At 37.4% G+C, this 25,929-nt stretch overlaps 2 protein-coding genes across 5 annotated transcripts in view; both read left to right on the top strand.

The window, feature by feature from the left end:
* Positions 1 to 17,373: 17,373 nt before the first annotated feature.
* lepb (leptin b) lies at positions 17,374 to 18,461 on the top strand (the record flags this gene model as incomplete). The annotated part of the gene is made up of 2 exons (XM_079622989.1): positions 17,374 to 17,511; positions 18,093 to 18,461. 2 exons carry the CDS (start codon positions 17,374 to 17,376, stop codon positions 18,459 to 18,461), a joined length of 507 nt encoding a protein of 168 aa, XP_079479115.1.
* A 1,397-nt stretch (positions 18,462 to 19,858) lies between these two features.
* prrt4b (proline rich transmembrane protein 4b) overlaps positions 19,859 to 25,929 on the top strand; it is a 31,945-nt gene continuing 25,874 nt past the window's right edge. For 2 of the 4 annotated variants that reach the window (XM_079622454.1, XM_079622452.1), the window contains exon 1: positions 22,156 to 22,281. The gene's annotated coding sequence lies outside the window, so the exon portion shown is untranslated. Of the gene's footprint in view, positions 20,044 to 22,155; positions 22,282 to 25,929 lie in introns of those variants that run through there. The other 2 variants (XM_079622453.1, XM_079622455.1) reach the window with 2 other exon arrangements.

Here is a 25,929-nt window from a genome sequence, read left to right as displayed (position 1 = left end):
ATATGATGTTCTGTCAGTCTCGTGGATGTAGAGGGCTATGGTTCAGTACTGTTGTGTTTTTTTCCGATCCACCGCCCTGCTTCCACCAGCCAAGCAGAAATGATCACAGGAGCAATTGATTGACAGGTTCTCTCAGAGAGACGCCTGCGCACACTAATGAATAGATCTGGAATGCAGCAGTGAAGAAAACGAATTTATAGCCATCAAAAGTCATATTATGAGATTAAAGGAGACAACCCCATTTAGATTGAGTTAATCAAGTATTCTGGGCCAAGCTTGTAAATATACGTAACGGCCCACTGCAGAGAAAACACAAATGAACCAAACATCAGGCCATCAGCTTAGACAGAGGCTTGTAAAGTTTGGGAAGACAAGAGTCGGCGGTAGGGGTTGCATAGGTGGGGAGAAGAAGACGACGACTTGTTTGGTTTTGGAGTGGCAGTCAGGGCACACTGACATTTCCTTTAGATGCGGACTTTTTCAGAAGGCCTGCAGGGGAGACGGGATTGCCCGCGACGACCGCCACCGAAGAGGGCAAAGCTGAACGCTGACACTAACAACATGAGACAGAGCAGGCGACGTGACGTAACCTATTACACTTTAATACCTGTCTGAAACAATCTCCCTCTCCATCACACACACTCTCACACTTCAAGCCGCAAGCTCAGATCATAGACTCCCTCTGTCCCCTTTGTACGTGCACACGTATGCGGTTGATAACCCCCCCACACACACCCCCACCCCCACTGCGTCACAATTGCCCAGGCTTGCACAGATTCATGAATATACACACACATGCAGACAAATTCTCTGCTGTCACAGCCCCCAAATATGCCATGTCAGGTCTCGCAGAGCAGGTGTGTTACTCAGGGAAGAGTGTGGCTGGCTTGACCCGCACGCGAGTGTTCAGCTGTGCGCGGAGAGCCCTGGAGGATTACTGGACGTGGGCAGGGATGAGGTTCTGTGCGCGCCTCTGTAACACATATGCTGGGTAATCAATATTGCACATGAGTAAAGCTGTGCGCACTAAATAATGAGGTATTTGTAAGGTGTGTTAGACTGAATGATTACATACATATCTAAGGACAACAAACATGAATATCATCCTGGCTCATAAACCGCTTGCTTTCCGCCTCCTTTTTAACAAAATAGTCATTTAACAATGCTTTATGGGTAAAACTCACTTGTAAAAAAACATGTCAGGATCATAAATCATGACTATAATACAATTATTAATAGAATACCTAAATATATAGTAATATGTATATATATAATAATTACACGTTATATTATTATATTTTTTATTAGAGCTATAATGAGCATTAATTTCATGACAATTAAGCAAATTGTCACGCATAATGTTAATAACGAAATAAATCAATAAAATCACATATTATCATGTAGGCTATCATACAGGTCTCATTAACATACTGTGATGTGAAAAAATGACAATATATTTATTGAAAAGCATTCATACATGGTAGCATTTATTGTGCCTTTACTGCTAAATAATTATTTTCATTAATGTTTTTGGTAACACTTTACTTAAAGCCTGTATGTAAAAAGTATTTTTGTAATAAAAGCATTTTTAGGCCTGGTTTCACAGACAGGTCTTAGATTAAGCCAGGATTAGGCCGTAGTTCAATAAGGACATTTAGCCTATGGCTTTCATAAACATGCCTTATATAATAATACTGGTGTGCATCTTGAGATAAAACAATTACAGTGACATTTTTTATTGATTTCAAAACAGTTTCAGAACAGCTCACATGCCGGGGGTTAATGCATTAATTATGTCTTATAATTCACCTAATAATGCATTGTATGGTCTTATGAATAATTGTAACCACGCACTAATACCTATAATGCATTCAAACACATGAAAAACAAACATTTCCTTATATAACAATTGAATCTGCAAATACCAATGCATTTTAACTTTGGTTAAAATTGCTTATGAATACCTTTATAATGCATTGTATCATATTTATGAATTGACAGAACATTGATTTGTTTTAAATCTTGATTTAATCACATTGTAAAGAGGCTGAGAAACATACAATGCATCTGGATCAGAAGCACACAGTCCTGATCACACCGCTTCACCTTTCCCTTCCATGTCATGTCAAGGGCAGATGCTCTGCGGTCTTTGGTTCCCTGAGACCTTTTCTCTCTAATCCAGCAATTAACATGAATTAATTAATGATAAAAGGGAGGCCAAAGCAGAGCTTGAAGATGCTGTTCTGCCTCGTAAGCATTCTGATCTCCTCTGAAGGTCATTACCCCGCTTCAGATCTTGCTGAGGAACAATACAATAACTGAACTTTGATAAGCTTGACGTCTCCCTCATCTTTACTCCTTTTCTTCAATCGCTCTCATATCTCGTTCTCTCTTTCGTTTCCTTTATCTGTATTCATTATGCATCTTTGAAGGTTTTCTCCAAAGGTTTTTCGTAACACAGTCAGACTCGACCCCTAATGCAATCAGAAGAGATCAATTGACTTTTTTTTGCTTTCATACCGTTTGTGAGTTTCTTTAATTTTTCTGAACATAAACGGCTTTTGTTCACATAAACAGTGACGTAAATAATAGACGGTGTTACAAGAACAATAACCACCGGAAAATAGGTGCAAAGAGAGAGAAACAATGCATTGCATACAAAAAAAATATTGTATTGATAAAATAGTGTTGTTCAAATAAGTGCTCAAATAAGTTGTTTTCTCTGTTGTGTGGCTCTCTCTCGCTCACACACACACACACACACACACACACACACACACACACACACACACACACACGGATGCTTCCATGCACTGAAGCAGAAAAAGTGCAGGGTCGGTCAAGAGGAGACTAAGTTGGCTTGAAAAGTAAAAAAACTGGATTCTCATTGCTTAATGACCTCTTCTGCCCCCTGGTGTTCAAATAACATCAGACTACTGGAGACTCACTAAAGAGAGATTTTGTCTTGAGGGGAGATTCACATTTTTCTTTTTTTTCTTTTTCCACATTTTTAAAAAATGCGTAGATATCCATGTAAAAACACGTAATGGATGCAGAACTTTCACATTCCTTGGCATGTGCCCTTAATATGGATGAATATAAAATTTTGACCAAGTTCACCTGGAGTTCAGCCCAGAATTGGCTCTGACTAATTCACTAGCATAGCCAAATACTGTAGGCATAACATACAAAACTCAAACTAACTTATTTATTCTTTTTTTCCCTTTTACAGATTAAACTTTTAAAGGACATATTGAATCCATCTTTTTCTGTTTCGTCCACAGGCACAGTTAATGACTAGTGACGTAAGACCATTAATAAAGAAAATGTCCAACATTTTAAAGCTCGTTTAATTATGTAAATATTAAAATATGAATGTGTAATGTAATATAATATCATATAGTATTAAATTATTGAAAGTACTTACAAGATCCCATTTCCTCATAAGTCTACTGCCAAACAAAGACAAAATACAATAACTGCACCAACACTGAAATATATTTTTATTTTATTTTATTGAACCGATATCAGTTTTCACACTCCGTTTTGATCAAATGTGTTGTTACGATGTGTTACGTTTTGCCTTCGCATGGCAGTACTGTGAGAAAGTCACATTTGAGTTTTGCTTCTCTCCATCTCACTAAACAAATAAAGTCTGCATTTATGGTGTTATCAGAAAAACAAAACAAAAACTCACAAAAAGAATATTTTTGCCAGTGTATAAGCAGCAGAAGATATTGGGAATAGACATCATCAAACTGTAACTGTAAATACAGACTGCAGACAACATGCAGCTTGAATGTGAAGTGGAAATGGCTTTGAAGGGATAGTCACTACATGACAAATGAATGTTCCGTCACCATTTACTCACATTTATGTTGTTCCAACCCCCGTATGGCTTTCTTTTATATGTGGAAAACAAAAGGGAATGTCTGAGCCGAATTCCTGAGCCGCTTTCTTCACACTGAATGTGGATGAGCACCAAGGGAAGGCAAACCTTACAAGAGCTTTGAGTGTGGACTGAATCTTCAGTCATTATCAACTGAAAATCTGGCCTTTTGCTTTCACTTTATGGAAAAGAGCAGCGTGGACATTCGGCTAAACATCTCCATTTGTGTTCCACAGAAGAAGTTCAGTTATACGCAGGTTTCAAAAGACAATTTTCAGTTTTTGGAAGAACTATTTTAAAGTCACTGAATTCCCTATTGTTGAGCAAACAGACGCAATTTGTCAAGTGTGCATTACCTGTCTGTTATTCTTTTATTATTTAGACGGTAAAACAAGCCCATAAACGTATACAAACGGTTTAAGTCAATATTGACTATTTGACAAACTTATAAACCATAAGTTTCTCTGACACTTTCATTGAAGGGCCTTCGATGCAAAAGGTTTGAATTCTCGGATATTTTAAGCTGATTCACTAACCTTGGGCAGAATTTCTTGACTAAGGTCAATCAAAACTTTCTAAAATCGATCTTAGAGGAAGACTGATATGAGAGTTTGTTTCTGGGAGTTCCTTTGCAGTTGTCTATATCTGCAGTTGTTCTCTTTTACCAGTAGATGGCATCAGCAGTTAAAAGAGAAGAAGCCTGCTGACACTTCTGTCATGTATAGAGTGGAGCCTCTGCTAAAGAGGGAGAAACCCTGATGAACAGCTATATTTGATATTTTTAAGAAAAAAGAACATAATGCTAACTAAAAAAAAATGTAAAGATGACGCTCACATACTCCACAACTCGACCAGCCTGAATGTATTTGGTGGTGATATACAGTACGCATTATTGTAGGTTTTGTCTACATCTAGAACACATATACTCACACACAGGTTTTAAAAAGTCACTTATGCTGTGCAACTGCAAGTCTCCTATTATCACATATTGTCTGCAGTTTACTGTAAACAGTAATAGTTTTAAAAATGTGAAAAATGTTCAATATCATTGATTAAAGGTGTTTGTTTCGTGATTTGTCATTTAGCAAACTCTTGCTAAAGAGACTGGACTAGGTTGCTACATAAATCTGGATTTCATGGATTCAAAAAACCCAGTAATCGAAAGAATTAAAAAACAATCCGAAGAACACCACAATAGCATGCACACATAAGTCAGCTAAAAATAATTCCGCTTAGATACAGTGCAACACCTGCAAGAAACAAGTCTTCAATTTGAACAGTATATCTACTGGTTTATACTTTATAACTTAAGTTTTTTTTTTTTTTTTTTTTGCTTTAATATCCTGTTTTGCTTAAAATGCTTTTGCTCAAAAACAAATACTTTTTGTTTGATTAAAATTTATTAATGCCATTGCATTAGATTACAAATTATGTGTGTCTTTTTCTGGGGCACTTGTACTGTACTGCAATATCTTCTGTATTAATTTATTTCTTCTGCTGAACACAAAGAAAGATATTTTGAAGGATGTCAGTAACCAAACAGTAGTCTGTACCCATTGACTTCCATAGTATTTTTTTTTCCTACTATGGAAGTCAATGGGTACAGTCTACTGTTTGGTTACCGACATTCTTAAAAATATCTTTCTTTGTGTTCAGCAGAAGAAATGAATTAATACAGGTTTGAAACAACTTGAGGGTGAGTAAATGATGACATAATTTTAATTTTAAAGTGAACTATCCCTTTAAATCTGTAAAGATTAAAACTGATGCATCTGTTAGCAGAATAACGTTTTCTTTACTCAGAAATATAGTAACCAACATACAGTTTTCTGCACCCATATAAATTATAACAATATAAAGGAATACAAGGAATAACACTTCTTTGCCTAAACAATGTAGTGTATTTTAAAACTGGAAAAATATATATATAATATAGCCAAAATCGCAACAGAAGACCAAATCGTAACTGTTTGATTATCTTCACAAACTCTAAGCCTATAAGACATGAAGATATTAAGATATCATAAACATTTTCATTTTTGTAAAGCTACTTTGAAACAATGTGCATTGTGAAAAGCACTACACAAATAAATTTGACTTGACTTGAACTGATCAGGATGCTCAGGTATACATTTCAATAGATTGCATTTTGGTTAGCGGTTCCCCTTCTCCAAAATAAATATATTCAAACACAATCAGTGCCATTGAATGCTCAGCTAGAACCTGAGTGTGAGGAGGAGCAGATTCTTCACATTCAAAACGCTCAGGCATAAGCAAGCTTCTGTGAGCATTAACACGTAGACACAGTGAAGGATACGATTTCATAAAGGGAGTGGCCGATGCATTTCATTAATGAATTAATGCTTCGTGCGGAGCACATCATGCTTGATGTTGGCGCTTTTTGGTCGTGGTGCAGCACACAGCGCTCACGTGCTGCCATAGATGTAAAAAAAAAAATCCGGTTTTATGTGAATCCACATCGATATCATCAAATATGCGTTACATTGGAGCTGAATGAATGAATGAATGAATGAATGAATGAATGAATGAATGAATGAATGAATGGGGAATGAGTGAATGGCTGCGTTACTTCACCCTATGGCTGCCTATCGCTGCTATGGAGAAGAATGTAATGGTGATCAAACCATTGGTAAGGTGATCATGCCATTGCAAACCCGATAAATATTTCCAAATCAAGTGTTTGTTAGCAGAATAAATTACTACATGTGCATGTACATATGCATGTAGCACTTAAAAAATTACGACAGAGGCACTATTTCTTCTTTTTTTTGTCAGCTTTCTTTAGTAGCCTAGAGCTCCCCACTAAACACGCGAGGACTCACGAGCTATCCAGACAGATGACTGCTCGCGCTCGGCACTTTCTATTTTTGTCCTCGTGGCGCTGTTTCTGCTCTTACTACCATTTTTTGATTGCGGGCGGGAATAAAACAAACCGGAGAACAACTCTCCTCTGCTCTGTCCCTCACTTTGATATTTATGTAACCTTGCCCGCTCCTTAAAATAGTCGTAAAGTCGTACCTGCTCGTGCGCCACTCGTCCTTGCGAGCTTTACACTCTCTGAAGAAGAAAAGAGGAAAAATAATAAAAAGGAGAAGACAATGTAGGGGGAGGGAGCGAATCAGAATATTATGGATTGATACAAATAGTCGCTTGCGCCAACCCTCAGCCAGAGTTGAATTAATGTGTTACTATTTTTGGAACGCCTGTGTTTCCAGGGGAAACCTAATGACGCAATGACGTCAATGCAGGTCAACAGCAGACTGGAGGAATTGAGCGCTTCCATTAGATTTTGCAGTATTTTCCAGAAACGCGGAAAGGACAAAATGGATTAGTTTAAAATGTATTAAAACATCAGAGTGTAATTTGAACACATTAAAGATCAATGTGAGAGGAGCACATTCGAATCTATTGGAATTATTATTACAAAAAGAAAAAGGAAAAAGAAAAAGATCTCGTCTTCCTTGAAGCATCGCTCACACGGTAAGTCTGACATGTATTTTCTTTTAACGCTCACGAAACCGCGTTGCCTTGTGTCGTCCCCTTTAATGGGGCTTGGTAGAAGCATTGGTTATGTATTTCTGACTTTCTAAAAGACAGTCTTATACATGTTCTGTCTTCATCTGTAAACTCAACACATGCAGAAAACACCCTGTTTCATAGGGTTTCTATGGAGCGGGTTATAAGCGCCTATAAATGAGCTATAACGCGCGTGCTTCGCCCTTCGTCGCTTTGCGCGCTTTTAAAAAACCATTTAGAGCTATTACAACTGTTGAAACGTGCATCATTTCGTAGTGCTGACTTATCTTTGCTTGAAATCGTCTGAAATTACTTCCAATTATTTAATTGCGTTTTTCAAATGCTGACTCGTGACTGAATGTGCATGGTGTGGAACAGGCGCCTGCGAGTATGCATAGGAAAATACAACGCAAACACACAATATGTTAACCGTCCGATTCTTAAATGCTTTTATATGCTTTATAAAACAGCTAAAGGTGTGGGACAGTGGCATGTAGGCTATAGAACTGAAATAATTAGTCAGTCATATCCACTTCCATAAACACGAACACGATTTATGTCCGGTACTACACCAAACCGACTAGGGTAGCGCAAAACCATTAGCAACAAGTACTATAAGGATTGTATTATAAATGTTTCTGTTTTGTGCAATATACTTGATTGATTAATGTAACAATTGAAACCTTCTTACAAACATGCATGGGAAGAAAACACCCTCGCAATAAAAGAGAATATTACACAGAGGCACACACCCCTAAAACAACACTTATGCACACAGAGAAAGAGGGATATTGAAAGACACCCAATCAACAGCAGAAAAAAACTGATTATAATATTCTCTTGTGGAAAGTCATATTTCAATAAGTACATTTTATGTTTCAGATTACAAGCACCTGTGTGTGTATCATCGGTGTGACGAAACCCCCATCTCTTCCACAAACTGTGGGTGTGTGCAGCACAGGGCGTTCACCGCGGCGGGTGGGTTTCAGCACCGTGGACAGCAGCCCGTTCAGCACAACGGACAGCACCCGTTTAATTAACACGCCTCCTTCAATCAGCCCGAATACACCACATCAGCCATCCATCCCAGTACGTTAGTCTCTTGCGTTTCTCCATATGCACGTATGCAGTGTTTCATTTCTCAGTGATGGTCATTTACACACAATGTGAACATGGAGATAAACACGGGTTTAAATGATTGGATAAAGGCCCATTAGATTTTGGTGGTTGATTTGGGCGACAAAAAAAACCCGCTAAAGTCGTTAAAAGGAACTGTGGCAGAGGCGCAATCAGAAAAGGGAGGAGAGCGCGCATGGGAGGGCGACACTTTTACACATATGACGCATTTAGTGAGGTAAGCCTAACGGATGCCTACGTCATCTACTCCGCTGGACCCCAACCATCTTTGGCCCGGTAACAAATAAGACGATAGACAATGCTATAGAAAGGATCGGACAAAAGGGCGTTTCACATCCGACACATGACGGTTTCGGGGTGCATTTTTTGGCAGAATTTCACAGGTGAAATTATATTTGAACTTGCGCAAATATGGGCTGCAGGACCTGTTTCTTACATTATGCGCGACTATGAACTATGAACGAGAAGCGTAGTTGGTTTAAGTGGATCTAACCTGTGACGCGTAGTCATAAACGCAACAACCGTTTCACAAAAAACAAACATTTCTGTCAATTTAGGCTGGAGAGAACACAATCAAAGAGCGCAAGAAACAAGTAATGGTGCTCATTCTGTGTAATTTAATCATTTACAGTGTGTAATAAAATTGTAGTAGTTCAAATTAAAATCTTTCCTGGTTTCAAATTGTTAACCTATTTGATCTAGACGGATAAATACGTGCGTTCATTATTGTTTTTAAGAAATATTTTCTTAATGAAAGAAGGCTGACATTCACATTTCATTCTCTCTCCCTCCCTTTCCCTCTCTCCCTTTCTCTGTTCAGATGTACGAAGCTGATTTCCAGGTCCCTGTCTTGTCCTTTTCAGGTCTTTTTGCGGTCTGGGCTTGCTGTTCCTTGAACCAGTAGCCAGGAAGCCCTTACCCCAAAAAGTATCTGCAGAGGACCACATCATCTTAACAGATATACCAAGCTCTCAAAATTTCCATCAAAGACCAGATTACGGGGAAAAACTGCACTTTTTGCATAACATACTCAAAAATCTATTCACATTTACAAACCATCATGGTACAGTATTTATAGATTCAACAACACATTTCGCTGTGTATAATTTGTCTTCCTATCTAAAATAAACCAAAATCCTGTATCAAACAAACAAAAAATACAGTAAACTAAAAAAATTCATTCAAACTAAAGGCCTGTTTTATTTCTCAAAAGATCCCTCTCAAAAAGTCTAATAAAAAGGACCATTCCATCAATACTAGTTTCTTAAACATGAAACAGTACATTGATATATACAATATATCACATATTTATTGTTTTTTCAGTTGCATTTTATTGTTTGTGTGTCTATGCAAAAAAAAATCTGACATTTATTAGCCTATAAAACCTATAAAAGTGTTTTGTTCAATTTAACATTGATTTTCCCTGCCCGGATGCATGGAGAAATATAGTAATGACATAATCCATTACCTTTCTCCTTCTTTTAAAATTATTTAATGACCTTTTTTTTTTTACGATGTCATTCATATAATGCATTATACAATATAGAAAAGTACTGAAAAGACGAGAAACATACAGAAAAGGCTTAAATGGGTCAAAAAGACCTTATATGAATGGAAACCATATGACAGTTGGGTATTCATCCAGGTCCATGGGCATCTTGCTATTGTGCTTTTTTGCCAAGAGCATTTATCCCCATAACTTCCTCCCCATTCACCGGGACACCAGCTGAGTGCTTTGGCCACGTGACTCTACCGTCCGCAGGCCTTTCTGTTGTTTCCGTTCTTCTCTTGGAGATCATGCACTCCACAAAAAGGGAGACCATATGCTTGGAAGACTGTTTAAATAAGGCTCACCCAAATTAAGATTTCATAAATATGTGAATCAAGCCTCTGTTTAACAGGAGAGTGGAATCAGAGAAAAAAAACTGTAATGATAAGGTTTGTGATATTAATTTAAATTGAGAACGTAATCTTATTATTCAAAGTATTTCTTGTCTCTTAAACGCACAATCCTTTCTATACTAATGACGGTGTGACCCTCATATTGGAGATGGGGTTAGTCCATTTGAATTATGATCCAAAAACATGGCACACAATTTGTGTCACCATTTAGCCTTGGGAAATGGAGCAGTGCTCCGCCGATGTCATCAGCATAGGACGTACTGTTGTGGAACCGCTTTTTTTTTTTTTTTGTGGGTCTCTCTCCATGTTGTAACGGACCTGAAGCCACTATTGTAGGCTTTGTTAGGAGTTTTGAATTTGCTATAGAGGTTTTAATTTAACCAATGATTGAATTATTCATTATCAATGGTATTTTGTTAGAAAGGTTTTAAATGTAAGCAAAAGTTGCCATTAAAATATTGATGTTTGGTGTATTTCAGTGTTGTGTGAATCTTTCCTACATCCGTATCTCTATAGCTGAGTGAACTTGAATGAAATATTTTGTTATAATATCATTTCTTGTTAGAAAAAAATTACTATGGCCATGTGTGCTTAAATAACATAAGCTGGCAGAATTCAACAAGATGCCAATCTTCTCAGTTAGAGCACATAAACAGGACACATAACCTGCATTTTCTCCCTGTGGCTGACATCTGGCCAGATGACGATTAAACCGCCCTTACGTTGTTTTATTCCTTATTTGTAAGTTGCTTGGGATGTAAGCATCTGCTAAATGAGTGAATAAACGTGATGCAAATGTTGCAAGTAGAAACCGAAAAGCTAATCAAATACTGCACAATATGGAATTGTACTAATAACTGTCTTATACCCTGCTTCTTATGAACAAAAATGGCGAAGCATTTAGTAAATATTGGACAATTCAATTTACATCTTCTTTTCTGTATGGGAATATCCTTTCCAACTGTTCTACTATTCCCTCCCCTTCTCTTGACTCATTATTTACCCTGATCTTCTGGTTTCTCTCTCGACTCAGTGAAACCTCCTACAGGTCAAATTGAGCAGTGCGCTTACACTCAGTTCAAGAGAAACCTCCGAGTTATAATAATTCCTCTTCTCATGAGGGTTTTGCCTATCAAAAAGAGTTTTTGAAATGAAACAAATGGCTGAAATGCACTAAACGTTTTTGCTCAAATAATCAAAGAACAACGTAAAAAAAAAAAAGATATATATATAGTTTGATCTAAGAGTAGAGAGTTGACTTTGATTCCATTTCTATTTATTTAATTACATTTTACTTGTACAGCACTTTTCATAGCTCTCCAGGCTCAGACGCTGGTCATAAAATTTGATCTGATCTTCACAAGAATAGAAGAACACAGTCTGCCTAAACAAATAGCATGGCAACAAACATACAGTTTGTATATTTGCTGACCTATTCATAAGCTTTTCTGGAGCAGTGCAATTACAAATGCTATGGAGGTTAACACACTTGGTGAAATCACTCAGTACATGCAAACGTTGAGCCAGTGTTAGAACTCAACTACTTTGTGCAATAGCATTGTGAAATGCATCATCAACAATGACAACAACAAAAAAAGAATGCATTTGGAATTAAAGTGCCCCTATTATGCTATTTTAAAGGTTCCTAATTATGTTTTAGAGTCTCCTACAACAGGTTTACATGCATCAAAAGGTCAAAAAACAATTTAATTTTCTCATAATATACATTGCACATCCCCACATTTTTCTCAAATGAGTCTCAAACGACTCGTCGGATGAATCAGTCTCTCTAAATCCCTCCTTTCTCTGCTCTTCTCTGATTGGCCAGACGGCCCAGTTTGTTGCGATTGGTCGACCGCGCTTGTTGGAAGCTAAACGTGTATCACCACTAAACTTCAGCTCAGGAGACTTCCTCAGTCCTCAGCAATTGAACACGCTGTAAAGACAGTAACGATGGCGTAAATTTTACCAAATAAATCCGAGCGTGAGTCAGATGGTGAAACACTGGAAGAACCAGTTATTCAACCCAAACCTCCATAGCAGGACGTTTCTCAGTGATACACTCCTCAGTCTGAGGTACATTATGAGATGCTGCAAATGTAATTCCTCACCATCAGTATTAACAAGTGTATGTCCATCATCTAACTATATTTCTAATTTATTGCGGTGCACATTATTGAACTGTACCAATAACAGCGCATATACGTTAGCCGAGCACTAACATGAATGACTGATGTAACATTAAAGTTTGCGAAACAAATCTTGCTCCATCCTTTATCTTTACTCAAATTAGTAAGAACGACAGACAACCTGCATTAATAGATAGAGTTTTAGACACAGCTTATTTCCAAAACTATTTCAGTAAGACGTAATAACGCGAGTTAGCCGGTTAGCCGGAAACACACACTAACACAAAACTACCAATTTTGAACACTCCGTAGAAAACGTATACATCAATAATTATTCATACTTACAGGTTGTGATTCTGAGGAGCAAGCTGGTCCAAATAAACTGGGTTCTGACCCATCTTTCCAGAGCAAGTGTTTTGCGAATCCTGCTCTGAACTCTGAGATTTGAGAAGCAGTCGTCAGTAAAATTACGTGTTTGAAGGCGGGACAAGTTGTTCGCGGGCGGACAATGTACAACGCATTTTGAAAATGTATTTTCTAGGGACGTAGAACCGTAATGCAGTGGATTCGAATTACAAACGACTTTGTTTGGGCGGTTTAGATTCTATTCTTTCTTTTGGGAGACTATAACTTTATTTATCGACTTTAGAAAGTTGTAGAACGTTTACATTAATAAAAAATAATAATAAAATTATCTCAGGTTGCATCAGGTTAACAGGTTGCATCCTTCATGCCGCATCCCATACACATGGGTGTCCATATTTGGAGAGTTATACATATCCTGCCTTCGTCCAGCACATGATTTCCAGATAGGACCATCCTTCACCCCCAAGCAGAACGGTTTTGAAAAGTTTGGTCGGGACAAAAGCAGACAGGAATCCAGTCTGAACGATTAGTGCTGGGTAAAGCCACAGATTTGGAAATGACGTAGAAATAGTTCTCTGTGTCTATTACTTAATAATAAACAGATGGAAATCCTGGACGTCATATGATAACCGTAAGCTGACAGAGCAGAATCAGACCAACCCCATAAACAGACTCTGAATAACAAACAAATCAATGTTTCAATAACAAAACAATAACAAAATCACATGACCCACAAGATCACATGATTTAATAAAAACCAAATGTAACATTCTCATGAATTATTCCACCATTTGTCCTCACCTCAATGACATAATGAACACTTCTGTTGTAATACCCAAGGAGGAAACATGCACCAGTGGGTTTTATATGAATACCTTTCTAATGATTCCATTTTCTTCTATTTCACCTCATTAAAACATATCTACCAGACTATTAAATACAGGAATTTGCTGTATTTTCCCACTGTTTTTGCTGGCTCATGTTCTTGGCGGTTTATTTGCACAGTAATGATGACCAAAGGAAGCTGTGACAAACGATTAAAATCCTCAGGCTTTTATGAATGATGCTATAAATCTGTGTCAGCCTCCTGAACTGCAGTCAGATTTGGATATCTGGGATTAAACTCTAACCTCTGACAGTAAATTGGGGGAAAGGACAGGAAGTGAATATGCGTCACATTAAAATTAAAAAAACAAAGCAGAGGTTTAACGAACTGTCAGTTTACGGGAAGAACACTTTATTACCATCAGTCACTCAGTGATGTCAAATGTCAGCCAGAGTTGAACATGTGCATAAACTGTTTGTTTTGTAAGTAAATCAATATGTAGGCACACTTGTCTACAAATCATTTTTGCACACTTATTTTTGCACAAATCAAAATGTTTAAGATCATGAGACAAATTCATTAATTTGTTTTATGTTTAATCGGTAGCGCTTGTATGTCCATGTACACAACATTCTGTATTTCAGGTCCAATAAAAGTGTACCGCACCGCTTCCATCTCTCACACATTACTGGATCTCAATGTAGCGTGAATTAATCTGTGATCAAACCGACAGTCTGAGCATGAAGAGGCCAAATGGACTACCGGTAAGTGAAAACAAAAGATCAGAGCTGGATCTTAATTCCTCATTATCTCACACACACAGACTCTAAAAGCACATGGTGTGTTTATGTGCGAGTCTGGTGTGCCAATGAGTTTGTGATTAAAGCATGAATACCCATTAACGTATCAAATGATTCGCTCAGTAACAAAGCTAAAAATACAGAAGTTGATATGTAACTCTGTAGATAGAATAGAAAATGTATATCTGAATTGAACATAAGTATATTGCGACAAACAAAACCAATTAGGGTTTACGGTAAGAGTGCCGGAACTGACCCACAGCCTTTTGTTTGGCAAAAAAAACTGTCATGTCACTGTTTATGTGGGAGATTATCAGTTGAATCACACAAGGGTCCCGACTCCTGACTAGTCGCATCAAGAGCCCAGAATCAAAACTGGACTTGTGTGACTTTTGTCCATGTTTGGTCGCCTTGAGGTCATCTCTGAACTCCTCGTTTAACAGAAGTATGTATTAAAACTGTATAATAGTCTTTCTTTTCCGTGAAAACAAATACAAAATATTGATGAAGTATCTTGAACTTTTACAAATTTGAAAGAAATAAGGAAATATGTCAAAAAGGGAAGAAAACAGTAGTGTCATTTGGGTTAATGTTAACAAGTACTTCAGGTCCGCTTCTGTCAGAACACTAAAGCAGCATTAAATTAACATACAAACAAACTGTTGAATTACTTATAACTACGGTATCTACTTTTACAGTACCAACAGAATATACAATTTCAAATGCTATTACATAAAATCTACTGGGTGTGTAACATTATTCAATTGTGTCACGCAGAACTGAAAGCCATCTGCGACTCAGCACACTACCTTTAGATTAAAAAAGTGCAACTACACAGTATTCTATTCGGCTGTAAATATCCATTCATTCAATGTTCCATAACATTCAGCTGAAACAATGTGAAGCCAATGAAATCCAAAGCACATAATTTCCAGGAACTTACACTGGGAGCCTTCGGGAATTACATCACCCCACACACGCACACACTCATTCAAACACATGTAAAAGTATTCAGACAGACAGGAAACACGCATGAGCATGAACACACAGTTCAGAGTATGTAAGACCATTCCAACCAGCAATCCAGTTTCATCCAGGGAATTCATAAAGTGCTTCGTCAGCTTTTGCCTTACACCCAGAAGATCCACACACAAAAAACCTCTACTTGACCTTCAGCAATCATGCTAGCTCAAAAGTAGTGATACAAAAACACTAAGTAATAAACATGAATCTTTTTAAACTAAGTCATGAAGTTTGTATGAAATTATATAGTCTCAAACATGATGTTGGCCAGAATGTGCATTCTGTGACAGTTACAATAAAAATGAATAAAATGGCATCTGAAAGTTGCGGTTGATGAGTAAAGTGAGTATTTTTGAACAATTAAATTAGGTATTAATTAAATATTGGCTTAGTCATCACCAAAGCTCTCTCAGAATCCTGTCCGAGATCAGTTTCAGGAGGTACAGACAGTACCTGCGCAAATGCATGCCTGCAAAGTCATTGACCGGCAAGCCTAAGCCTATGAGCACAGCCTTTCTTATTGTCCTAGGTTACAACGCAAGGAATTCACAAGGCCTAGTTTTTCCTCAAACACGGCATTTTAATTTGATGTACATACAGTGCATGTTTTTTTAAGTAGGCCTTGTAACAACACTTTTACATAAATACCAAGAGAAACAAAAGAAGAGATTTTTCCTTTTCAGTTTCTCATGTTTGTGGTCATTATCGTGCATCATTTTATCCACAATAAATAATTTAGTGACTTACAGTATACTCAAAAGTCCTTCAATATTTCAGAAACAGCAAATATTAAGTTGAAATTGCGGTTAAATGTTGTATTTTTTCCTTCAAGTTCTTTTTCCCCTTGTATAAATGTAGGAACTTCCATAGAGGGAATGGTATAATTCAAGTAGTTCACGACAAAGACTATAATATCAAAAACATTCTTTCCATGAAATCGTGTTACAAATTAACCTTGAATAACTACATTAATTTCTAATGTTAATCAATTAATGACTTTAAACCATGATAAATGCAGCGGGGGGACGAGTGCTAGATCATTTTGTTTACTGGTTATATATTCAACTTTACAGAGACAAATATTTGGGTGGAAACTTCTGTTTCAGTGAACAACACTTGAAACATGAATTGAAACCAAATATTTAAAGAAGAAAAAAAGCATGTTAGTATGAAAAACAAAGATGACACACTATAAACATTCTGTAAACATACAAGCCATTACAGAGAAAACAAATCCTCTAATACACAAAAACATGGACACTTTACTGGAAGTGTCCTTTACTGGAAGTGTCCTTACCTGGAGTCCCGGGGTGTGATGTCTCGTACCAGAACGTGTGGACGGGGTCTTCGACAGGCTTCAAAACTATGGTGGACGACTAAGGCAAACCGGACCAGACCGGCGCAGGGTGATTCACAGGGGCAATGAGTCAATCATCCAGCTATAAAAGGGAGAGTCCTGCTTGAGTTTCTCAATATGCACATCACACACCAGAGGTAAGCACTCACACATTCACACACACAGACACTCTCGTCCACATGGACATAAAACATCCCAGTATGACCTTTATGTCAATGAGACTGATACAAATATGAATTCTTGTTACAATTTAATTCATAATTTAACTGTACTAAACAGGGTAACTGTATTGATTTAAAAGTTTTTTTTGTATATATATATGTAAATACGTTTTTGAGACATTTGGATAGTCGCTGCATACAATTAAACGTGACATATGCCAATATGATTTATTCTTTTGCAGAAAGATGCAGTCTTCCCTGATCTTTTGCCTCTCAATGGCAGCCCTGGTGGCCATTAGCGTCAGCCGACCCACAGCTACAGAAGACAGGATGCGAATCATGGCCCGAACTACCATCAGCAGAATTAAAAAAATCAAGGATGAGGTAAATGTTCTGCGCTGAGTTCATCACCTTCATCTCGCTCCAAAACCTGTATGACTGTCTTTTTTTCTTCTGTGGAACACAAAAGAAGATTGTTGCACAATAGAAAGAAAGTCATACACGTTTGGAATAGCATGAGGGTGAGTAAATGATGACACTCAAGTTATTTTTGGGTGAACTATAATTGGAACAGGAGCATGTAGCTTTTTTTTATTTTGAGTTTTAATTCTCAGCCATTTAAAACAGAATATTCTATTATGTTATTCTATGAAGCGATGTTAATTCATAGTTCCATTAATCTATTTTTTTTTTTATTTGAGCCGTACATAGTTCAATGAGTAGAAAATAATTTACTGTATTTCTTTATTGGGCATATTATTTCATTTTGGGAGCATGTGAGCACAAACTAACTAGCAGTAACTTTGTCTTTGTCTTTTGTGGACAAAGAAAGTAACTTGCACAGTGGAAAATTCAAGTCAAGCTCTGTACTGTTATTGTACATATACAAGAAAATTAAATTGAATACTTTATTGACATTTTTGTATATGACAAGGGTGTGTCATAATCTAAATGTGTCTCCACAGCACTTCCAGATGTCTCCAGAGATTGATTTCGGGCCGGACATCGACACCCCCATTGATGGTCTCACTTCTATTTTCGTTCACGTGAGCTACCTTCAGTTGAGGCTGCGAGTGCCTCCAGCCCAGTACCTCCAGCAGGTCCAGGTGGACTTGGAAGCTCTCCTGAGCACGCTGGAGGGACTGGCCATCTCACAGGGATGCCCCCTGCCCAACCCCGACACCGCAGTGCACAAAGATGAAACGTCCTTCCCCGTTACCTCCAACTACCTGTACCTCCTGGAGCTCCAGAGGTACCTCGAGAAGCTCTGCCTGAACATGGACAAACTAAAATGGTGCAAAGACACGGACGTTGCTGAGACGTTTGTATTCTGAAATGTGTAATCATTCATCCTACGCATCACTCTCAAAAATGCACATGCAAGGACTAGTTCTCGAAATTATTTGTTAACTTATAAGACTTGATTAATACTTTTTGAATTGCTAACTTGTTTTTTGTTTTTTTTTACACTACAGCTTTCTATTTTCTAAGCTATATTTAATATTTTCGCACATGATGATGTTTTGTAGCACTGGGAAAGTTGAACTTGCCTCTAGATGTTTATCGTATTTTCTATGTTGGATTTTTTTTAAATAATTTTTTAAGACAATAAAATGACTGAATGTTTATTGTATTTTCTATGTTGGATTTTTTTAAATAATTTTTTAAGACAATAAAATGACTGAATGTTTATTGTATTTTCTATGTTGGATTTTTTTAAATAATTTTTTAAGACAATAAAATATCTACTTGGCAACGACTCATACATTGTGGTAGAGTAGATTATTTTACTGGATTTCTCATTAAAACAAGGAGAAGAAGCCCTAACAAGCCCAGTAGCCCACAGACAAAAGTGAGCCCACTTTTTATAAGCATGCGTGAAATTATTTTGCGCAGTCAATGTACGTTTCTTGTTGTAGTTTTGTTTGGAGTCAATAAAATATTTAGTTCTTGAGTTTTTTGTGAGGACGTGATCAGGACTTCCAAAAGATGTGATTTAGAACTGGTGATAACACTGCCTGAGAATTTTTATAGGCAGCAAGACACTACAGGCAAAACCATTGTTTTTCAATTCACGTACTTGGTTACTTTGAGGTTTTAGGCTGTTCTGCTTGCAGAACTTTTAACTTTTAAAGGCCCGTTTCTTAAAACAATTTACTTTTTTATATTTTTTTCAGAAATCTCCTCTGCGGTAGTACTTACATCAAACTTTCTTTTTATTGCAATCTGTATTATGAAGGTTTTTACTGAGGGGTTTGCTTTTTTCATATAGCCTAGTTTATATTTTAAAAAATCCCCTAAAAACATGGTGAATTTTTTTCTGGCTGTTGGTAGCCTATAGCTGGTGTGATCTGATCAAAAGAAATATCCAAAATACTCTCTGTAAAAAATCTTTAACTTGAATATGTTAACAAAATGAAATCATTTTCAACATGGTTTTAAAAAGAGTTCAGATTTCTGTTCTGGAAATGTATGCAAATTGGGACATGTTTCATTAGATAGCAATTTATTTTCATATTTAAACAACATTTCGGATTATTTTTATATCTCAGATCAACAGATTATTAAATCAAATGGACCCTGATATAATTTGTTTACTTGCAGTTTAAAAGCAATATTCAGCATTTGAAAGATTTAGTCACAAAGATAGATGTAAATAAATAAAAGTAAATAAATAAAAATTAAAGCCAACTACAAACCATATATATATTTGGTTGTCATGTGTCTGCCTGTTGATGGTAATTACCAACAGGTGGATTAATCAATGCTAATGGAGATATGCTAAAGTTGAATGTGTTTTCAAAGTTGTCAAATTCTATTGTCGCTTAATATGGACCTTTACTCTATGCTTTTTGAGCGCATTCATTGGCTAATTCAGGAGTTTGTTCTGAGTTGGGATGTTCGTGACAGTTGTAGGTAAGTTCCTGCTCACTCAGAAAACACTAATAATAAGTCATATTGACTGATTCAGGCCTTAAAATTAATTCAGATAAATCTCTATATTGAACCCCTCAAAGATTGTTCCTCTAAATAGAGAATAATTAACATATCTCGGTGTAGTAGTTTGTAAAAATTTAAAAACAAAGGAGTCAGTTACATTTTGAGCCAAAGAAAAATAGTGGTTAATAAGGTATATATCAATATGTGGGAGGGTATTATTGTCAAAGGCGGAAGATATCTAGATCTGCATATACATCTTTATCATTACATGTGCCTCCATATGGTGATTAAGGATTTAAATTAGAGACTTTATGACTTTATTTGGAGAGAAAACGCCACATTACTTAAAACAGGAGGTAATTTGTAACACTAAAGAGTTAGGGGGCTTGAGGACTTAGATTATACACTTAATGACACTTTCAAAATGTAATGGTTGATGGAGTTTATCAAGAGAAAGTCTTTGGACTGTATTTCCTATTATATATTTAATAGGGTTTTCACTTTTTGTTGAAGTGTAATTTCTCTGTTGACAAAATCCCTGTTAAATTGGCCAGTTTTTACAGACAAGCCCTGCTAGCAAAGAAATTGGTAAATTTCTCACCACACAATTATTTCATATGGAATAACAAAGACATACTATTTAAAAACAAATGACTATTCTGGTTCAGTCAAGGGGATATTTTAGTCATTGGTTAATTCATATCTGTTGTCATATACTGAATATATACTGAATATCATATAGCCTACTGAATTTATTTCAGTTACCGGTTAAACCAAGATGCAATTATGTGTGGTGTTATAAAGAAGTTCAATTAAATCAACATGGATAATCTTTTTTTATTTTTAACCAAAGTAGCGATAAGGTAATACGAAACGTTCTTTGTTCTGTGTCTTTTATGCAGCAAGAGTTGTTACTCTTCTTTATTTGGTAATATGGAAACTAAGTTTTATGTCAATAACAAAATTAAGGAACTGTCTTACAAAATTCTTCACAGAATGAATCCTGTTACCCACGTTTTGGAAAGATTTAAACTCAATATTTCATAAAAATTTTGTGGAAAAGAAACATATTTTGCATCTGTTTTTTTTATCATTATTATTGTATCTACACAGTATTATTTTGGAAAGTTTTATGAATCGATATGAATAGAAAACTGGAGCATATAATCATTTGGAATGTGAAGAACATGTTATACAGTTGTTTATTTTATCATAAAAATATCATAAAAGAAATGGGCTTTTTGCAAACCACCTTTTTCACATTTCATAAATGACTTGATGTACTGAAATACATTTAGGCTATTTATTTATTTTCCTGCTAGCTAATGTTAATAATGTACAGTAAAGCCTTGTTCTTGTGGCATTGAATTAAAAAAATAATAATAATAATACAAATATTTAATTATAGGACTCTTTAAAAAAAATCTGATAAAGTGCAGTAACACTTACCAGCAGCAGTCTGTGCTGCAGAGCTGTCGACGCGCGCAATGGCCATAGACAGTATATAAACTGGACACAGCGACCCCATAGGTTTCAACGGAGAGCAGTGAAGTCAATTAGAAGCACTTACTTCCTGATCGCAAGGCGAACTGCGCAGACTCAAACTGAGCTTGACGACGTAGATGTGACGTGAGCAACCTGTAGGTCTTCTAGTAGCTGTGCCGAGAGAAATCTGAATCATTCCCTTCCGAATCTCGCAGAGACGGAGAGCGTGGGTATTTGCTGTCCATGAGCTAGCAACGGGAGCAACTTTATCACTCTCTATGGGCTTCTCCCTTGACTTTATGCCTCCACGTCCTCCCGATTGCTTGCGAGCTTCTCTGCCTGTCCATACGGTAATTTTTCGACTTGTGCGACAGAGTCGCGCGGGTATGACGCAATCGTTAGCCTGTTTTTACAAAAACTGCTTCTACGGGGCCATAACGTAAGATACAAGGTAATGGAGCCTTTTATACATTTTCGTGTTTCTTTAGAAATAAACAATGGACAAACGGTGTCTTTAAACGCCTCAGATGTAAAGTTATTCACTGTCAAAGTGACGCCAAAATGAATGGGAGTCAATGGGATGCTAACAGCAGGTGGGGGTCCGCTAGCCAATGGCGGCGCCCAGGTCGGCTTCAATATCTTTCGGAACACTGCCCCCCTGGCAATGGCTGGTTGAGCACCCGCTCACTGGCAGGTTTCTAGTCTGCCGCTGCACTCGTTTTTGAGCAGGTAACTTACTTAAACGGTCCAGGTATACACACTTTACACATGTGATCTAATTTTCATGAATGTCGCTGCTTCCAGTAATTTTGGGTTTCTGAGGTCTGAGGTCTGACCTAACAAAAATCCAGTTTGGCGCTGTTTGAGTGAGCGCGCGCTTCGGCCGTACGCGGTCAGAAAAAGTGCATCATGTGAGAACAGAACGCCAATGAAATGTTTACCTGGCAGAGCTTTAAAGCACGAGCAAATAATGAACTTTTGTGATTGCGAATAAGTGCAGTGTCCTGTGAGTGTAAACTACCGCTGCATTGCATTAACATGATGTGAATGTACGTCGAGTTTTACAGTAGGCTACTGGGACTGAGGCGCCAGAACTGCAGCTGAGAGAATGTGCGCTGTAGCACGATACTACCATATTTTAGTTTCCATGCTTAATGTGTTTCCACAACAATGTTAGTGAGTAAATCTACTGAAATGGTCACCATAACAGTGGAGTGTGTGATGTGTAAGACGAGAAAAGCAGTGCGTATGCGGTAGGCCACTAGGCCTACAGGAGCAGTGGTTTTCAGAAACAGAGCCATAGGCCTACTGTATGTGGCAGGAATACCAGTGCCGGACAGAGACCGATAAATACCATTGTTCACCAGCTTGGTCAAACTCACATTGAAAAAAAAAAAATATATGTAAAAATTATTGGGGAAGTTATTCAGTTTCTGGCGGTTTAATGAACTTGCTCTACATGGGCACCATCACGGGGGTGGGGATGAGTTAGGAAGGTCTTTTCATTTGTTTCTTTGATTACACCCTCCAAAAAGACCCTAAACTCGCAGAGATTGCAAAAAGCATTCCCGAAAACGCGAAATACACGTCCAATTAGATTCAGAACGAGATAGTTCAAACTCTTGCCAAAATGGTACTAAAAGACATCCAGACCAAATATGAGGAGGCCGACTCTCCTGGCCTTTGTATTAAAAGTGATGGTACCAGGGATCGGTGTAACATTGAGAATTTGTCAGTCATCATTAGATTTGTCCGTAACTCAAACACCTAATTGGCCTCACTGAATTGAATCCGCTTGATGCTGAGTGACCAAATTCTGTCTAATCTGTCTGACCTGGGTTACAATGGTGACAATTGAGTGTCTCAGTGTTATGATGGTGCTTCTGTCGTGTCAGGAGTGAGGGGCGGTGTTCAGGTTTTGCTGCAAAACAAAGTGGGTAAATACATCCCATATGTGCACTGCTACAACCAACTCCATTTGGCAGTGGTACATGCAATGCATGAAGAACCTATGGCAAAGAAGCTCTTTGACTGGTCCAGTTCACTGAACACATATTGTCACAGACATTATGTTGCAAATAGATACAATACACCCACACTGAAAAGACCACTAGAAATCCGCTGGACCAGTCATTATGATGTCACCAAGTCTATTGTTCACAATGAGGATGTCATCAGGAGGCTTCTGTCTGACACAGCAGAGGATGACAGTGCTCCATTTGACATTGACACAGAGGCGTGTGGTCTTTTGACTCAGCTTAACAGACAGAACTTCTTTGACACTGGCAAGTTTCTTCTGCGTGTGCTTGGCGCGCTGAAGCCAGCCAATTAAATTCTGCAGTCACAAACAGTGGATTTGTGCACTGCAGGGGAAGTGGTGACCGCTTCCCTGGTCACACTGAAGGAGATGCGATGCGACTCATTCTGGGAGGAGCATTTCTCTCAGTGTGGAAGTAGGCCTACCAACCCACCTAAAAGGAGACGGATAGTTAATTTGTCTTTAACTATCCGTCACAACTTGTCAGTAGTGTTATCTTGTCTACAATAGGACATGGTGGTGACTCTGACCAAACTGCTCCTAATCAGACTTTTAAAAGGGCTTATGTTCAACATCCTTGATAGGGCTATTGTGGAGATGGAGACAATATTCTCTCAAAGAAATGTTGATTTAATGAGGGCAACATAATTTCTCTTACCAAAATCAGCATCTTTCCTTGACCCTTCTCTCCTGAAGCCACTTCAAGTGCTTGCAGGCACAGAACAAAATAGTATGACCTTGCAAAATTACATTTCTGTGGCAAAAGCAATGTTGCTCAATAAACTGTCCACTGATGCTAACCTCTCTGCATTCAGCACAAAGAGGCCTTCCCCATTTTGCATAAGCTGTATGTCACAGCACTCATCATTGGTGTGTCCTCAGCTGCATGTTAAAGTTATTTTTCCGCATTCTCACCCCTCTCCGAAGATCAATGCTGCATTCAAGGAAGAGAGATTTGGTCATTTTGGCACATGAAAAAAAAAAATCACAAAAGGTCTGAACATGAATCAATTTGTTTCTGAATTTGCCAAGACTTGCCGCAGACTGGTCCTGTAGATATAGGATACACTGGATGTATCAGGGACCTGATGAAATCCATGAAAAAGTAGCCTACTACAATAGTTCACAAAAAGGGTAAAATAAAATAATATAGCACCACTAATAAAAAAATAAAAACTATATTTAAAAAGTTATGTTGCCTCTGCTAATCATATCATAATTGCAATTCTTATAGTTTCACAAAAATAGCTTTATTTCAACTCCCTAGGTCTCCTGACCCCCTGTAGCCTAATATGTTTTCTTTTATCTAGGCCTGTTTACATTTATTCATTTAGCAGACACTTTTATCCAAAGCCACTTACAACCAGATAATAACATTCAAATACTGTTCTCATACTGTTCAAATGAGCATATCCAAATGTTTTACCTGGCTGCATTCACAATGATCTTATAAAAGGCTAGTAGCTCCTAACTGGCGAATTTAAGAGAAACTCCTAAAAAATAATGGCCGTGTCACTCATAACTTTAGACTCCTAATGTGTTTTACTAAGAGTAATTCACGAAGCATTCTAGCCTTAAAAGTAGCACCTACGTCTGGAACAGCTTAGAAGAAGAAACAAATTAATTTACCTCTTGTCTATTCAAACGTGACCAGATTCATTTAAAAAACTCTCTCGTCCTTCTCGGTAGCCTACTCGTGTAGCACGTCTTATCACAAGCAAACACCGGTCACTCATCATAAGGCAATCACCGTGGTCTGATATATGTATATGAATCTGTCAATAATAATAATAATATCATCATCATATTATTAATGTTGACCTGGTTTAACTAACTTTTATGTGATAGCCCTATAGTCTAGGGGCCCTGAGCCTATATCTGGGTTCCTGGCTTAGAAAAAGATTTGCACTAAAACAGATTGTGTGTAGTATAGCTTAATTATGCGCCGATTTTTTCAATTGTTTATGTTGCCCCCCCCCCCCCCCCCCCCCAAAAAAGGAGACAAATGCCCAAATAAAACGTAGTTGTGAGAGCTTCACAATAAAAACAAAACTATACTAGTTACACTAGTTTAAAATACATGTCTCTGTTTTGTCTATATGGTGTCTCCGTTTTGTCTATATGGTGTCTCTGTATTGTCTATGGAAAATTTCGGCAACAAACAAAAACATATCATCACATGCTTTCTTACAACAGCTTTTTATTGTTAGAAAATTTATACAACTTGAAGCAGTCATTTAAACTTTAAGCCGTAGCTTCTATTCTATCCCACAAGGTGGCAGCAAAAGCTAACTATTTTAATAGCTGGATGTCCATTCTTATATTTGTCATGAAAAGTT

Source organism: Phoxinus phoxinus (assembly GCF_949152265.1).
Source record: "Phoxinus phoxinus genome assembly, chromosome: 9".
Classification (NCBI taxonomy): domain Eukaryota; kingdom Metazoa; phylum Chordata; class Actinopteri; order Cypriniformes; family Leuciscidae; genus Phoxinus; species Phoxinus phoxinus.
Note: the sequence above shows the minus strand (reverse complement) of the source record. Positions and strands in the feature narration are given on the sequence as shown.